Raw genomic sequence first — 17,898 nt, forward strand, 5'->3', positions numbered from 1 at the left:
AACGTTATTAGAAATTAACTCTTATTTAACTTTTAAAACTTACAACATATAAGTTACTTTTAACTTATAAAAAATTAAATTATTATTTTGCTCTTTTTTTTTTATGTCATCATCTTGGCTTTCATTATGTGCTGCATCCTTTACTTGTGCTTGCTGCTATTGAAATGGTTGGGCTTCCAAACCCTGTGTATTTTCTGTTTTTGTTTGTGCTGGACTTTATAGTCCCTATCCTCTCTTTTTTTTTTCACAAAAGTAAAAGTAAAAATTGGCATCTTTAAACCAACACGTTCACTGCCTTGGGCCTTTCGAAATACCTTCCAGAAACATTTTATATTTTAAAAAATATATTATTAATTCATGAAAAATATGCAAATATAAATATTAATTATTTAAGATATTTTTTCCTTATTTAAAAGTTCTTTAAAAATAATATCTACCTTGATTATAATCGTTATATATATATATATATATACATACATACTTCTAAATAATTTTTTTTATTGCAAAAGATTGAATTTTTTTTCTAAAACCAACAATTTACATTACATTAAATTTTTCTAATAATTTAACTTGGAAGTCTCAATTTTTACATCCGGCCCTTAAAACCAACCCCCTCGCCCACTCCCAAATAAAAAGCTTTTAAAACTTGCGATTTTCAAAACATCCCCTCTGAGCATTGTTCAACGACAATATTCACCCACAGACACACACAGAAATGTTACAAAAACAAATATAACCATTTTACAACGGAACATAAAAATGCAATTGTTAATGATTAATCATACTAATTCCTCCCAGATAAAAAAAGAAAGAAACTCAACCCTTCTTGAATCAGTTACAATAGATAAGTTTAAAATGTTTGACACAAACGAAAAAACCAAAACAAAAGAATCGACAAAATCTATCAGTGAGTGCCCATGAGAGAACTTCAACCGCAGGTCCACATGAAACTGCTTAAAAAGGTGGAAGAAAAAGGAACTCACAGGAACACGAGGATGACTAACTAGGTAAAAAATGCACGGCACAATCTATCTTACACCACAAAAGCTTAGCAGTGAAGAGCTGGTACTATGCCCTGTATTATTTTAGCAGCTGTTTCAACTTACTGGCTAGCAAACACTTATGCCAACCAGCTCGGCCAGCTGCAATGTTCTAAAACCACACCCTTCTCCCTTTTTTCCATTTCCTTCTTAACCCAAAAGAAAAATCCCCTCGATATCTGGGAAGAAGGCAACTTTGACAGAAGAATTGAATATTAGTAACCCATATATCAATTAAATAAACTAGAAGAAAATTGATAATTTCATTTTCATTTGAACTAGATAAAATGTATGATACCCACACCCCTGCTAACAGTAAAATAAGAATGCCTAGGATTTGGCCTCACGTTAAACCTGCAAAATGCATTCAAACCAAAGCATAGTCGATGAAAAGGAGTCATTCGTGACTGTTATGAAATCAACAAGCATATTAAAATTAAATAGCATGGTACAATAGTTTTTCCTCGACGTTAACTCCAGCGAAAAGCATTCCCTAAATCCCTTGATTGATAATACAATAACATTGGTTCATTCTTATTTCAGTTACAACACATAATTGTGTCAACCATCTATGCAGCAATTCAATCAGAAATTAACTGCTCCTGACAACATCAGAAAGCACCAAAACCATTGCCATATATAGCAAAATTAAAATAATGGAAATCCCAACAGGGTAAAGTTAGATCAGATTCCGACACTTCCTGAAATCATTATTTATCCGTATAACACTAATAGAGAAGTCCACCTTCTTTGGTTCTATTTCCTGCAAAATTGCCAAGCATGCAATACATGCATGCAAAGAATGAAATACTCATTTGTATAGTACACTTTTATATCTTATGCTGCCACAGACTGCTTCTCCTCATAATCATCAAGATTAAGAGCCTGCAGCAACTTGGGCCAAGATTCTGGGATCCCTCCTGGCAGATCAAACTCTAACAGTTTTCCTCTACTACGGTAAAATTCCTCTACAGGTTGACTCTGAAAAAATGACAGAAATCAAATTATAAAAATATGAGAAATAAGTTGGGATATTCAATAGATAGGAGGACAAATACCATTTCATTGTATACACGAAGCCTTTCTTTGACTACCGGTTCAGTATCATCTGAACGAGTAATGAGCTTTGACATACAATGAGCAGGAGGAAGAAGTGGAGCCATGACCATTCCTTGGCGCCCACTCTCACCCTTGACATTAATGGTGGCAACATTGAAATTTCCTCCACACTGATTGCAAATTCTCCTACCAAGGCATTTTGCAAGCAGTGCTTCTTCTTGGAGTTTCAGATTGACCACCAAGTCAATGTCAGTTACCCCTTCCAATATTTCCTGAGCACACAAATTTAAGCACATTTTAAATAAATTGCTGCAATGAAAAGTAAACATGTCACTGCATTGTTGCAACCTCAAACATGAGGGATTGGAGGGGTTTGGGGAGGACAGAAAATATAGCTGCTTGTTTGGTTAGTTGGTCTCTAGAAACATCACGGCCAATTACAAGCACACAAGTCAATCTACAAAGTTCCTTCTGTTACTTTTTGTTGGAAATAGCATTTCGAGTATCAATCTAAAAGATTTTTAGAACACTAGGAGGTGGGGGCGTTTAAGAATAATGAAATACAAAGATACTCACTGCTTGCTTTATAGTTCGAGGAAAACCATCAAGAATAAATCCTGATTCACCTTTAGCTTCCCCATCTGCCAGTCTCTTTGACAATAAACTTATGATAATTTCGTCTGACACTAATTTTCCTTGATTAACAATTTCTGATAGCTGTAAAAGGACCAAAAACTGCAAATCAGATAGCAGAAGAGATGGCTTGATTGACATAAAATAAATACATTATCCTTTTATAACTTGTTTGGTTAAAAAGTATGCTACTTCTTAAAAGTTAAGATCATGTTATCTTCAATTCACACTCACAAGCTTCTGATATACAGGTAAAAACTAGGGTACTCCATATGATGTATTGAAACTGAACTACCATAACTAAGTATAGTTAAAACCTCAAACGAGATCAAGAATAGTGAAAATTCCAATACCTTGTATGATAAAAGATGGAAAAATAAAAATTAGAACCAATCAAGTGTCAAGAATTCACCAATTCAGAAGACAAAACAGGCAGGCTTTACTTATAAGCTAGTAAACAAAGAGCAATATGCAACCAAAAGAACAGAATAAAGCTCCACCACCACTCTCAAATATAACAATGCAAGAACATTAATGATTAAAATGTTTAAGGAACTGAAATCCAGCAAATCTCGGTTTTAGATACATGCTGCACAGGTTGTCACGAAAACACAACAACGAACAAGAAGTAAAGTGACAACAATACGGCATAATTTGTCATTCTTGGAACAATTATAAACGGCTAAAAGAACTCAGATCCGTTCAAAGCAAAATGAGGGCATGCCAAACAAGTCGCAGCACGAATCTCCAATCAGAGATTTGAACTAATTTAAGATCCCTAGACATTCCACTCTAACAAGTGACAAACTTTTGGATCTCAATTCAGCTAATTATGTGCATCAAAATTCAAAGACACAGGCCAGAGTGAACAACAGAAAAGAGACTACCTAGTACCAAGGGGATCGTATAAAGGCTATTGGAGGCGCGCGAGTTGTGTCCAGAGTTTTGCAAGTGACAAAAGCACAAATTTTTATGATTATTTCACAGAGGGGTTCCTAATATTGGAACTAAAAATGCATTAAGAGACAAATCACGTGCTCAAATTAAACAACGTTATGCCATCTAATCGATTTGCGTTTCACACTGCATAAAATAGCACATCAACAATCAACAACACCAAATCACACTAACGAAAAGGGTAAGATTCAGAGAGAGAGAGAGAGAGAGAGAGAAGAAGGAACCTGAGAAGAGAGGGGGCCATTGGAGGCGAGCTCATGGCGAACGAGATCTCCGGTGGCGATGTGAGGGACGCCGAGGAGGTTGCAGAGACGGCTGGCATAGGTGCCTTTTCCGACGCCGGGGCAGCCCAAGAACACCCACTGGACGTTTCTCTCCTTGCGCGGCGGCGCGGGAGAAATGGTTGATGAAAATCCACGCGCCAAGGAAAATAGAGGGGGGTTGCGCTTTACGAGGCGGGTAATGGCCGCCATTGGAATCGCAGGTAGAAACTCCGAAGCACAACAATGAGAAGAAAGTGATGCTATTGCCTATTACAATGCTTAATGCCCTCTTTATTATACTTCTTATATTATTTTTTTTTTCTTTTCTTTTTTTAATTCATTTTGTGCCGTTTGATTACTAGGTCTAGCTCTATTCTTCTTTTCATTTTTAATCAGAATATCTTTTTCGGGATATTGTTTTTTCGTTAATTTTCTTTTAGCGTTACCGTTAACCGACAACTATTGCTTAAGTTTTAAGCCTTGTTCTTTTTTATTTAATCGTTATAAATTATTTATTTTCTTTTATTATGTTTGATAGATTCATTAAAAAAAAGTAAAAAATTTTAAAATCTAACTATTTGGTAAAAAAAATTATTTTTCTTTTCTTCTTCTCCCCTCATCATCTTAACCAATTTGTGACTGAGATAGCTGCTTAACTAAAACCATTCTTTACACCTGAAATATATTTTAAAGTATCTTAAACATTAACTTTAATAATATATAATCAATCATATGCATTAATCTTTTACTAAACTATCTATCTCATTGATAGCACACTACGGATATGTGATAAATATATAGATTTTGGCGACGATCTTTAAGAGATTCTTCTAAAAGTTAATACCAAATTAATCAATTTTAATAACTGAAAGCCCATATACCGATAACCATAATTTACAAGCATATATACTTTATTCATACACACAATTTTAAATATAAAAAAATATTATTTCAACATTTATCATTTTTATTATCATTTCATTTGACATCTAATTTAGTCATTGTACGATCATTTTTTTTTTCATAAAGATATAATAACCCTTTGATTGTCTGTGGTATTGAAGGATATTGGATTAGTGATAAAACTAACTTGTGTGATTTTACTTACCTACGAAGGTTTACAATTTTTTACCACTGCATACACTTGTTCAATTTACAGTTTCAAATTTTCGAAAGAGGACTAAATTTTATCCTCATAATAAAATGTCACTGTTTCATATCATGTATCTCGAGGGGGTGAAAACTGTGTTGTACCGTTGATTAGTATGATTTTGAGTTTTTAGATGCAAAACTATTATGATACATCTTTTACATTATTTAACGTAATTTGAATGGAAAATTTTGTTTGTGTCCATATATTCTAAAAGAAATTATGTGCCACCGAATATGCCACGTTTGTCGATTCTCTCACTCGGAACTCACAAGTTCTAAGTTCTTCTACGTTCACACTCCTCAAACATCACACGTGTGATTTGTCTTTATTTCCACATGTTAAGAAACGAGGGGAAAAAACAGAAAGAAGCAGAAGCCTTAACCATTCATTGTTTTGTTTCCTGAGACCACGTTCCATGGCATGCTCTCCTTCTGCAACGCTTTTGTCAAATTCTCTTCACCTTAACAAAACAACGAGTCTGTGTCGGCTGCATGTACATCCCACTCTTCCACCAAAACAAAACCTTCGAATATATTCTAAGAATATATTCAGACTCTCAACAACACTACACCGTGTAACGAACATACCCTTTGCTTCTGCTTCTGCAGGCAAGTTTTGTCTCACCCTTTAGTCTTATCATCTTTTTCGAAACACCCTTTAGTCTTTTCTCTTTGTAAAGTAAGTGAAGAGATAAGTTTATGGAATAGCATTAAAAAAAGGAAGATTTTTGTACCATTTTTTTGTTCTGAAGCAGCATGAGCATGACAATTCAAGCTACTTGTTAATTTTGATTGCACTAGAATTGTTTAAGATTTCATCACTCATAATTTAAGGTTGATTGTTTGAATGTGAACAGGAGTTGAGTCTGCCGCATTGAGTGAGGATACCATGAGTTCATTGGATTCGGTGAAAGTGTTTGATTTGAGTGGAAACGGGATTCCAATTTCTGACTTGTGGAAAGATAGGAAAGCCGTTGTGGCATTTGCACGCCATTTTGGGTGATTTTCTCATGTTTGATACACAAACGAAGTTCCCTTTATTTAGCTAGATGTGCTAGTTCTTGTTTATGGGTTTGTTTAACGATTAATTGTGCATTATTTTTTTCCTTTCTTTACATTTGCAGGTGCGTGCTTTGCCGCAAAAGGGCTGATTATCTTGCATCCAAGAAGGTAAAGTTTTCTGCTGTACTTATACAAACATCTTTATTTTGGTCAAACAAACTTGTAAGCTAGTCAAATAAACTATAAGCTAGTTGAAATGACTTGTCAAACAAACATACTCTTTAGGGTATCCTCCAGTATGCATCTTAATTCAAAATGCAGGTCCAAACATGAATGTTTGGATGCCTTCCTTTTTGTGTAAGCTGCATTTTACCTTGACTACTTCTGAATGAAGATATCTTCCCTAATCCTTACCGTGGGTGGAATGCCGAAAAGTGAGTGCCAATTTTCTATAGCTTGCAATAAAAGTCTTGGCAAGTGGAATAACATATAATCTTTTTTATTATGGTAAAATTTTAGTGGTAAAACAGAAACATTTCTATTTCAGCAAAAATTATATGTCTACTACTAACGTGGATATGCTCTGTCAACAGGATAGAATGGATGCATCTGGTGTGGCACTTGTGTTGATTGGACCTGGGAGCATTGATCAGGTATATCAGAAGAAATTATAGTGAATGTCTGTACTTCTGGATCAGGTCTGTCGGGCTGGATTTTATTTTCATTTTTCGGTGTTGCATTTTTTTATTGCATCCTTGATCTGCTTAACTGGTTTATTAAACATAAATCCTCTCAAAACATGTTGTCGTAAGATATAATTTTTAGTGGGAAAGAGTGTAAGGGATGATTGCTTATATTCAATTAGAGTCTTATTTTATATTTTTGAGTGGGAGCACTAGAATTCTCTTTACTAGATACAATTCTAAGTCCAATGCTCCCAAATATTAATTTCCTCCTTCTCTTACCATGTGAGTATGCTAGAATTTAGTTGTATTAAATACCTATATTTTGTACAGGCTAAAGCCTTCGCTGAGAAAACAAAATTTGAAGGAGGTACTATTCAGCTAACCTAATGCTTGTTCTATTTTTAGTAATGTAACCATCTTATATCATCACTTTGATTGGTTCCTGTTATCTGTTCTAGAAATCTATGCAGACCCCACTCACTCATCATACGAGGCCTTTAAATTTGTTTCTGGAGTTTTAACCACATTTACCCCCAAAGTAAGTGAGAAACTGCCTCATCCTTTATCATAAAGAATGTAAACATCAGTGGTTGAAGGATATATGTTCATAAATTAAGATTTTTGTTAACAGTACAAAGGATCTCCCATGTTAATTTCAGCTGTTACACTGCAGGCAGGTCTTAAAATAATACAATTATATATGGATGGTTATCGACAAGATTGGAAGCTTTCATTTGAAAAGGACACCGTTACCAAAGGAGGCTGGTATGTTAATTATCTCCCAATAAGTGTTAAACTGTCTGATTTGACAGGTTATGCTGGTTTTTCAAGGCTCTCTTAATCTATACTAATACCACTATAAAAAAGGATCCTGCTTGATGTCCTCTTTTCCTTTTTGTCCTCCTCAAAATCCCAAAGTTTTTTATTTACTATGAATCTAATAATCTATGATGTAGGATAGTAGATAAGCAGTCCATTCCAACTTAATGGCATTAGCCCATCTATTACACCTACCTCCTGATATTAGAGAACCCTGCGGTGAACATTTGTTTATTTGTCATCTTATTCTTGAATATTGTGGAGGAATATCATTGTTGGAATAAAGATCATAATTTCTGCTGTAATGACTCACGAAATTTTGACTGCTTGACTTCTCATCCCTCTCTAACCTTCCCTTGTTGTTATTGATAACCTCTCATCTATCACTCTCTAAAAGAAAAATCCAGTGCTAGAAAGCTAGATCCTTTAAGATTTTAGACAATGTCTTGGATATGCCTTCTCACTTGAGGGGATAGTTAAATTTGTATATAAGCTTCTTGAATTCTGTTAATATTATTAGGTAGGGAAGGAAGGAGAAAAGAAATTAAAGACTCTGGTATGATATATTGGACTGTCATATAATGATTATGTTGTGATAATAAAGTAAAAAGAACTGACCTCTATTTAGGAGTTATTTGGAAGAACTTATAGAAAGCAAAAATAACTTACAACTTTTTTCAGCTTATTTCAATAAGCTTTTTTTTTATAGCTTATCAAAATAAGTTCTTTTATCTTATGCCAACAAATTTCATGATAAAATTTATGATATAAATTTCTTATATAATAAGAGTCTGAATAAGAATTGGCTTTAGTTGTCATCCATAGCAACCTAATACTAATACTAGACTTTTCACCTAATCAGTAACCTAAGAATTTACTAAGCAAAATGAAATATGAATTCCACTCTTACGATATCACCTAAGATATTCTAAATTCCAATAACGATATGAGATATTTTCTAGGTATTATAACAGATTCTGACTCATTTCCCCAGTCCATTTTCAGTAATTGACACTTGACAGAATCATATTCTTCTCTTTGTGAATGGCTGAACTCTTGACTTTTCCTTTATAACATGAACTTGGTATTGCGGCAGGAAGCAAGGAGGAATTGTAGTTGCAGGTCCAGGTAAAAATAACATCTCATACGTGCACAAGGTACGTGCAACCCCCTAATCTGCTCCATTCTTTGTAGAATATATTTTCCTTGCCACTTTAGCTACAATTAGCATCAATCAGCAAAATATTCATGGCTTATAAACATTTTTCTGATGTCATTACATGGAATATATTCAGAGAGATTATATTAGTACATCAAATTTGTATTATTTCTTTTACAACAAAGAGAGACAAGAAGAGACATATGAGATTAAATGATAAATGTAGAGGAGATAATTAAAGAGAAAAATAATGTTGTAAAAAATATTGTAGAAAAATATTATATGAATTAAATAACTTGAATATTCATGTGAACAGGATAAAGAAGCAGGGGATGACCCTGAAATCGAAGATATCTTAAAAGCATGTTGCTCTTGAAGAAAGGATGGAATACGCCGTGCCGGTCCTTTCCCCTGCTTATCTTGCTTCGTTAAGTGTGTACTCCCTGCACAAGGCATTCTACATCATCATATTTAGCTGCTTCTTTAGCTGAACAGTAGCTCTTCTTTGAGGCTCAGTTATATGCTAACTTTTTAACCCGCAATACACCAAATGAAAGCTCACAATTTGTAAACTATTACTATTAAGCTCTTAATTTAATATTCTATCGTTTATTTCGAAATCTTGTATATAATATTTTTTTCCATTCCAAGAAAAATCCATTCCCTTTTTGGCTACCAGCATTGTGGATTATTCTACCTGGTGAGAGGCCTGAAACGCGCAATTCTGTTTTCTTCTTGCAGATGGAATGGAAACATTGGCCTTACCCATCATGCTATGTTTCTAACAGTTTTTAATGTTGTTTTATGATTTTAGTTTAGTGTCTGCAACGGTTCTAGTCGTGTTTCAGTAAATGTGGAAGTTGAGACCAACTTTAACAAACTCCAAAACCAGAGTACTTTTGAATTGCTTGAGATTCTCTTATGATCCTGAATTGAAAACCACTATAGCAATTGGGAATGACAAGTACAACTGAACAAAGATAATGAAAATAAAGAAGAAAAAAGATTATTTTATTCCATGATACCGGGTATCATTCATTGGGTTACTTACAGCTTATACATCGGTTATAGATACATATGCAGCTATACCCACATACAATATATACGTTGAAGAAGCCATTGAGAGAAAAAAAAATTTGGCATAACTAATCTAATATTTGTACAAAATTCCTAGAAGTTCTAGTCGAACTACTATTTATTGCTTACTTCCTGCGCAACCAATTGTATAATGATTTTCTGGTGACCTTCAACCTTAGTAGAACGGCAGGTCTCCTTGTCTGACACACCATTGTTGAGGGTAATGCATTCTCTCCTTTCAAGGCTTCTATGTTGAGATTTGAAAGGTTGGGGCTCACTATCTTTGCTGTGTCAGTTAGTGCAAATTTGGTTCTGGCTGGAAGAACTTCAAGCCCCAATTCATTCCTAAGAAGTTTTATTATTGCCTCTTGCACTTCTAATAAGTGTTCAGATGAATTTTCATCTGCTTTTGTAGCTCCTATAATGATCAAGATGTCATCGTTCACTGAATGTCCTGTTTCCACAAAGGCCAACAATGAGTTATATTTAGTTACGTGGACTATTCTCTGAATCTCCACTTGCTTTCTTGCTAAGTTCATATGAATTTGAATGATTATGTAGGCAAAATACCATGCAAAAAGAGAATGCAGATTATTCATACCTAAAGCATAATTCTCTTTGATCATTCGAAGAACTGCAAGAATAACCAAGCGAGCTTCAACCTGTTAACACCAAAGGGTCGATGACAAAAAGTAAGAACTAAGACTTCACCATAATCAAATGTAACTTACAAAATATTGTTTTATTACATAAATTTCAAAGTTGTAACAGAAGCCCAGAGAAGATATGGAAACAGATTAAGTGCTGTTTAAGATCTGCAATTAACAAGAAAAGAAATAGTAATAACACACTCTTTTTAACACACTTTGGCTAAAATTCATCCAAGACTCGTTAAATCATGTGAGTTACATTCCTGTTTAGAGAGATTTGCATGAAATTTTCCCAATACTATGTTGAAAAAATTGTCACAAAATATTATCCTGCTAGCATTTCTCTAAATAAAAACATAGCTTTAACCCATGCTTGAGTTGAGACAGATTTATGCCAAATATTAACTTAAGAATTTATAGGCACCTTTGTGAGCCCTTGAACATCAATCGCTAGGATGTCAGCTATCCTCTTTAGCAGGTGTGCTGCAATTTTTTCAAGAAGTAAACTATGAGGTCTTTCTGATTCAGATTTATTGCTGGAAGAAAATTCTCCTGGGTTTTCTCTGTTATCTTGTATCACTCCTTCACACCATTCCTCAATCAGTTCTTCCAAATAGTAGTCATTGGGTCTGTACCTGCAATACATGCATTATTTAGTTTAAAACCGAAGCAATGTTGGTGTCAAAGGATTTTCTGGTCATTCCCTTAAGACTTTAAACATACAAGATAGTCCTGGATTATATCCTTCAGTTCAGTCCTTTGTAAGCTATAATAGTTTCCAACTCATTTTATTGTACCATGAGGACAGCGAGCATCAACAAATTGGCTCAGAATACCCTCTTTTTCCTCGGACAATGAGGGATTCAGGAAGACTCAGAGAGTCATGGTATAGGTATCACTACAGTAAAGTATACTATCTCAAATTCTTTTTTATCACCAATTCTCTTCTGGAGAAATTATGACTAGAAGCAACAACCTATGACAAATTATGCCTAATAGTAAATGATTCATATCTAATAGGACCAGGCAAACCCAGGTTAACGTTTACGAACATGGCATCAGCATAGACTGCTTCTTTATGGATGTGGTAGGTGCACATATACAGCTTGAAATAACATATAAAGAAGCTTGTTGTGCATAGGCAATCTGCATATATACATTACATACTGCTAACAATATTAATTAGCTATACCTTCTCTTGACACCATTAAGTAGCAATCTTCCAAACTTTCAATGACTTAGAAAGTTGCTAATATGTGATTTAAAATGGAATAAACAAGGTATACATAACATTTGACATCTACCCATAACTTTGACAAAGATAATGAGTCCAAGTACAGAGTAATGAGAGTATAAGCTAACATACCCCGCCTTTCGCATATCCTGGTATATAGCCAGGCATTGTTGCACCTCAAGTAGGGAGCCATATTTACTCCTTGCCTTCAAAAGTGTGTTATATGTCACCTAAGAGATAATTAACAAAATCAATAGAGATTACAATATGAACCATATTCTATTATTTTTTCCCCAGATCACAAGAAAGTTGTGATTTCTATAGTTTTTTTTTCTCAGATATTTACAATATAATGCATTGTCTTTCATTTCTTTTTATCATGAGTAGACATGTCAACCATTCTACTTATATTTTAGTTGGTTTTTATGGTTGTAGAACCTTAGAGCAGCCTCATCCAAGTCACATTGAGTTGAGTTAGTGGATAGAGCTATCTAAGTTTACCATTTTGTGAATAGAATCATAACATGATAACAACTACAGTTTATGGACACTCACCAAATTTGGATGTATCTCATAGCTTTTCATTTCTTCATATAATGTCAATGCTTGCTTAAAATTGTTATTTTCAACACAAACCTGTGAAGCAAAAAGCAAAATTCCCATACGTCAAGGGCCATATACTTTTAAGATAGTGAAAAATGCCACTTTGAGTATATAGATAATTTTATAAAATAAAATAAGCTAATTATCACAGTAAAGCTTTGGACCTTAATGGCTGTTGTATATGCAATAACATCAGGTTTAATTCCAGCATCACCCATGTTTTCCAAAATCTGCATGGGAACACGGTCATCTCATGAGAACTAAATGCATTAACATGATATTATTATGCTAAGTACAATAATATGTACTGCATGCATATCAATATTAACTGATGATTGTGAAGTCTGCTTTTACATGGAATATGATTTCCTTGTAATGTATGCTAATTAAAGATGGGTAAGGGAGACTCGATGCCCATAATTAGTTTATGTAGCTGCAAATCAAACATGATAATTTTGCAGGTCCACTATCATAAATCCTGCAGCTATAGTTTTTCTTTTCAACATTTTGGAAGGGTTTTCCTATTTACTATTCCATAACTCCATAGTTTAAATCAAGTCATATCTAATTATTTACCAAGCTTACATTCAATTGATACCCAACCTAAAAATTGAGCATATTGGACACATTTATGAGATTAATAAATACTTAGTAGTCATTCCCTTGGTGTGACTAAATATTGCAAATGATGTTCCGAGTGGCGGTGTTACCAAAAACACCAATCCTGATATAACTTGGCTAAAAAAGTTTCCAAAAAATTGTGCAAAATAGATGCAAAAACATGATGGTATAGATTAATTATATCTTTACCTCAATGGCACCATCCACATTTCCTGATTCTCCGCATATATCTATCAAAATTGACCAACTTATTTGATTTGGAGAAAGACCTACTCTTTTCATCTCTTTGATTAGTGCTTTTGCATGGTAGTAATCGGTACCACAGGCCTTCAGTAAAATATTGTATGTTGTGGTAGTTGGCATGAAAGGGAACCTCTCAGCAAACCTCAAAATGTGCGAATTAAAAATTCCATTTGGCTTAGTAGTAGCATTACCCATGCCTCCATGCTCTAAATTGCTATTGTCGCCTTCACCAAAGGACCACAACATCTTTTTTTCCTTCCAAGAATGGAAAAAGCGAAAAGCCCTGTCATATTGGCAAGCCTCAACACATGCATGTAAAATGATGTTGAAACACTGAGTATTAGGTTCACAGCCAGCCAAAAGCATTTCTTCAAATAACTGAATTGCCTGCTCTACAAGCCCTGCATGTGCGCAGGCACTGATTAATGATGACCAGGCAACAGTATTAAGAGAAACACCAGCAGACAGCATGTCTTGCTTGATTTTTAGAGCCATTTGCCACAATTTTGCATCGGCAAAGACCTGAAATCAGTTCTGATCAGGAGATACCAAATATAGTGTACTATGTGTTCCATATTCCTTAACTGAAGAGGGATGAAGGAGAGAGGGTTCAGGGTTGTAAGTACTATGCAAATCAATGAAAGTATGGTGATTCTGTATCTATCGTAATATACCTTTATAATTGTGCTGTAGGTAAAAACATCTAATTTCATCTGTCCCACTGATTCCAAATGCTTAAGTTCCTTATAAATGTCTTGGGCTAGATCAACTCTTCCAGCAACACAGCATGCTTTCAGTAGGATGTTATAGGTTGTCATATCTGGTTTTAAACCAAGATTCTGGATTTGTAGAAGGAATTTAGACAATATACAGTATTTGCTTAGATGAGGAGAAACTTTAATGCTCTTGACAACTCTTGGCATGAAAATGAAAGCATGTGCTGTCAATTATTACATCAAGCTATGCAGAAGAAAATATAATTAGTCTTGCTTTCTCATTTTTTAAGTGAAACCAAATGGAAAGTAATATAAACATAATTTGCTTGAGGTATTTTATTCAATAATGAAAATTATTGTGAGAAAACAAGAACAGTAAGGATAGGTAATCCCCTTATGCCTGGTTTTGGGAATCTCTATTGAACTAGATATAATAAATGGACATCTCCATTCTAGAATTCTGTTATTATTATTATTTGGGTTTATGCATGCATATTTCATGGGTGTGTATGTGCACGCATGCATATGTATACCAAAATGATATTTGGGGGAGAGGGGGCTACCTGCATATTTTGATATAGTTTTAATGTGTAGCCCAGATCACGGGCATTCACATTCATGAGACTGTTCAACACATAAATATTTGGAGTGATCTTCTGATTAAGCAAATCCTGCATCAGAGCAAATGAATGCTACACATATGAGAAAATGAATGAATAATACGAGATTTGTGCAATTGTGTTGCACTGTCATTTGTAAGCAAACATTATGACCACTAGTATGGTACTTATCTTTCAGAGATCAATCAAGAATCAAGATTAAACTTCATATTTGAAATTCTAAGACCACCATTTTAGAGAACAAGTGGAGGCCAAATTACATTTTATTTAGTCAACAAATTCAAATTTAATCCAGATAAGAATATATGATGTGGTCTCCATAGGCTCAGAGAAGTTTGATACGTTCTTCACACATTTTTCAAACTATAAGCCTCAGGCCATTCTCTAAAGTTGTAGCCATAGTAGTAATAGTTGATTAATTAATAATGCCAACGCTCTAGCCATCTCTTCCCATCCAAGAGAATTCTTATTCTTGAATGCTGCCTTTTACTGCTGCATATTCAACTAAACTATGGTGAATGGAGAGACTACATATTCATGAATAAGAATCAATAAAACAATCCTTATAATGTTACACTGATATTCTAAAACTATTTACAATTAATTTGTACTACAATTTCACTGCCAACTAGCTGCAGAGTTCTACAAAATTATAATTGAAAACACTTGATTCAATGCAATACTTGTATTCATTAAAATAGCTCCAGGTTTGATATATGCACGAATGTTCAATAAAGAAAACAGGAGCAAGACCAAAATAGTGCATAAACATGGGCATTGTAAGCAAATGGACATGTGCACCATAAGAACTACATCAAGGAGTATAAAATACTCAAATAAAAGAAGTCTTTAAACAGGTCCATAGCTTTAAATCATTAGCACAGAAGTTAAAGGAAGTCAATGTAAACTGACTAGAAAATACCTCATATATGTACCTAGATTTCTTGTAATCACGACATGGACCACAAGCGTCAATTATTGCCCGGTATATGTACATATTGGGACTGTTCAAGTTTTTCTTCATTGCATCATATGCTTTCAGAGCAGACGCTAAATCCCTCCTTTTGCCAAATTCAGATATAATGTTGTAGAACAATATATGTGCATGTGGAAGAAGGCTTGCATACCTGAAAGATGTGATACTATCATATAAATTAACTATTTGGAATAGAATACGGAACGAAGCACTAGTTTAGAATCCATAAATTAAAAATTAATGTCACAAAAGAAACCATATGCAGAATCACTTACTAGAAATAGAAGACAGCACATTTTTATAGAATCAATGTGTCAAAAACAGTATAAAACCGTACCTAACAGCTAAAACTGGGTTCCGACTAAGAACACATCGTTTTATTACGTCAGATGGCTGAACAATTTCTCTGATTGATAATTGGAAACCTGAAAAGGAAGAAAATCATGCATTGTAATTTATCACAAGTCACCACGATGTCAATCATTAGGAAGCTCTTTCCATGCTTAATATTCTCCCTCGCTAATAAGATTAAAAGATTTCAGTGAATGAATGGATAGCATAGATGTTTATATAATTGTTTCCTACTATTCAAAGAAAAACTAAAATTGATCACAATGTTTAATAAAAAAATAAATATTTACTGTACTTTTATATTTTTAATATAATATTTTTTTACTAATAAAATATCACTCTTTTTATTCTTTGAGTACGAAATAAATAAGTAATAGCAAAATTTATAATAAATAAACATATTAAAAAACTAGCAATTAATAAATTAAAATAAGCTTATTTCTTATAATTAAAAAAATAGTAGTTTTTTTTATAAAAAGAATAAAGAGAATACTACTTTTATATGCTTAAAATATTTAAAAAAAGAAGGGAAATTGGTGAAAAAAGAATTACGTGCGAGAACCTCCATGAATTCAACAGCTTCCTCAATGTGGCCACACATGACCATGTGACAACACTCCTTGGCAATGGCATCGATGTCAGAGCCATGAAGATGAGTAGACAGAGAAATGTGAAGACCCTTCACTTTGTTAAGAGTGTGAATCACAGTGCTAACCTTCTTGGCTCGAATACCCAACAGAACCACCTTGGCGAGAAGTTCAGAGTCAACCCCGGAATCGAGCACGTCTTCAATGACCGTTTGAAATTCTTGAGCGAGGTGGGAGTCAGCACAGTGGGTGAGAGTGGAGGGGGCATGGAGGGTGCAGGAAATGGGCCAATGCGAAGAGGGAGGAGGAGAAGGAAAAGGAGCGAACTTTGGGACAGAAGGCTTGTGGGGTTTGATGGGGTGGCGGTGTTGTGGTTGTTGTGGGTTGGGAAGCGGAGTGACAATGGAGGAGGAGCCAAGGATCACAAAATCTATCATTATTATTGGCCAACCGTTTTGAATGGAGCAAGAAGAGTGAAAATGGAGGGGTTTATATGGGTTTTGGATTTTGGATTGGATTGGATATGAAAGGTGGATGTTCAGCGTTATGGTACCCACACAAGAAGATCCTAGATTGTTTTACCTTTTACCATGTCCCCCTAGATGATTTTCCAAGTTGGTATAATATTTTATTCCTTTATTTCTTTAATCGTTTTATCTTTTAAAGATATTAATAAAAAAAAAATCAAAAAGAAAAGACTTCAATGTAATATCTATTAATTTAAAGAAAATACATGATCATGTATAACGTGTTCTAGAGTTTTAAAAGTGATAAGTTTTCATGTAGTTTATATTTGATCTACGAGTGTAAGAATTACAGTAGGTGAGAGTAAGAATTTGTTTGAGGATAAGTTTACATCAGTCTTAAATCATTATTTGTTAACCTAGTTTTTAATGCGTTTAACGAATACATGCACAACGTTATTATCATATAATATATATATATAATATTGTGAATGAAGAAAAAGTATCATTAAATTTGAGCTTTGGTGACAGATGTTGCAACTAAGGAATTTCACTGGTGTAGGTAAAAATGAAGAATGTATATTATAATTTTAACAATATATAAAATAAAAAAAAATTGTATGTTAAAATTAGAAATAATATTATGTTACAAGTTTTTGAGTTTAAGTTTAAGGACATAAAAGTTTATTTTATGAAATGGTAAACAAATTAATAAACACATAACACATAAAACATAAGCCTTTAAAAATGAAAGTCAAATATGTAAATCCCATAAAAAAAGGTTTTATTGAACTAAAATATGACCAATAATTTATTTTATAGCAGTGAATGTTAGATTTTAAAAAAATTATAAAAAAGTAAAAATAACAAAAAAAATGTTAAAAATAAATATAAAACAAAAATATGGTTGGGTAATAAATGTTTTTGTGTTTAAAATTTAAAACCAAAGTTTATATAATGAGTTTTAGCCCACAATCTATCGTCTA

General features: G+C 33.7%; 3 protein-coding genes across 5 annotated transcripts; 1 reads left to right on the forward strand and 2 right to left on the reverse strand.

Moving 5' to 3' along the window:
* Positions 1 to 832: 832 nt before the first annotated feature.
* LOC113863161 (adenylate kinase 1, chloroplastic) lies at positions 833 to 4,233 on the reverse strand. Its single transcript, XM_027496622.1, has 4 exons — positions 3,914 to 4,233; positions 2,676 to 2,816; positions 2,099 to 2,371; positions 833 to 2,021 (listed from the first exon to the last, which is right to left on the reverse strand). The coding sequence occupies exons 1-4, from the start codon at positions 4,160 to 4,162 to the stop codon at positions 1,878 to 1,880; spliced, it is 807 nt and encodes a 268-aa protein (XP_027352423.1). The 5' UTR covers positions 4,163 to 4,233; the 3' UTR covers positions 833 to 1,877.
* A 1,206-nt stretch (positions 4,234 to 5,439) lies between these two features.
* Positions 5,440 to 9,532, forward strand: LOC113863303 (thioredoxin-like protein AAED1, chloroplastic). Its single transcript, XM_027496837.1, has 9 exons — positions 5,440 to 5,713; positions 5,962 to 6,103; positions 6,229 to 6,274; positions 6,700 to 6,759; positions 7,123 to 7,159; positions 7,251 to 7,330; positions 7,466 to 7,557; positions 8,708 to 8,768; positions 9,087 to 9,532. Exons 1-9 carry the CDS (start codon positions 5,521 to 5,523, stop codon positions 9,144 to 9,146), a joined length of 771 nt encoding a protein of 256 aa, XP_027352638.1. The 5' UTR covers positions 5,440 to 5,520; the 3' UTR covers positions 9,147 to 9,532.
* A 228-nt stretch (positions 9,533 to 9,760) lies between these two features.
* Positions 9,761 to 16,978, reverse strand: LOC113863304 (pentatricopeptide repeat-containing protein At5g02830, chloroplastic). 3 transcript variants are annotated; one of them, XM_027496839.1, is made up of 12 exons: positions 16,414 to 16,978; positions 15,848 to 15,935; positions 15,457 to 15,661; positions 14,478 to 14,585; positions 13,873 to 14,037; positions 13,145 to 13,720; positions 12,499 to 12,564; positions 12,287 to 12,367; positions 11,864 to 11,961; positions 10,922 to 11,132; positions 10,449 to 10,509; positions 9,761 to 10,301 (listed from the first exon to the last, which is right to left on the reverse strand). In XM_027496839.1, exons 1-12 carry the CDS (start codon positions 16,883 to 16,885, stop codon positions 9,973 to 9,975), a joined length of 2,460 nt encoding a protein of 819 aa, XP_027352640.1. In that variant the 5' UTR covers positions 16,886 to 16,978; the 3' UTR covers positions 9,761 to 9,972. The 3 variants fall into 3 exon arrangements, with proteins under 3 accessions (XP_027352640.1, XP_027352639.1, XP_027352641.1); XM_027496838.1 differs by having other exon boundaries at positions 9,762 to 10,364; positions 16,414 to 16,899; XM_027496840.1 differs by lacking the exon at positions 14,478 to 14,585 and having other exon boundaries at positions 9,767 to 10,301; positions 16,414 to 16,899.
* Between the last annotated feature and the right edge of the window lie 920 nt (positions 16,979 to 17,898).

Source organism: Abrus precatorius, unplaced genomic scaffold, assembly GCF_003935025.1.
Source record: "Abrus precatorius isolate BTA unplaced genomic scaffold, Abrus_2018 Scaffold3, whole genome shotgun sequence".
Lineage (NCBI taxonomy): Eukaryota > Viridiplantae > Streptophyta > Magnoliopsida > Fabales > Fabaceae > Abrus > Abrus precatorius.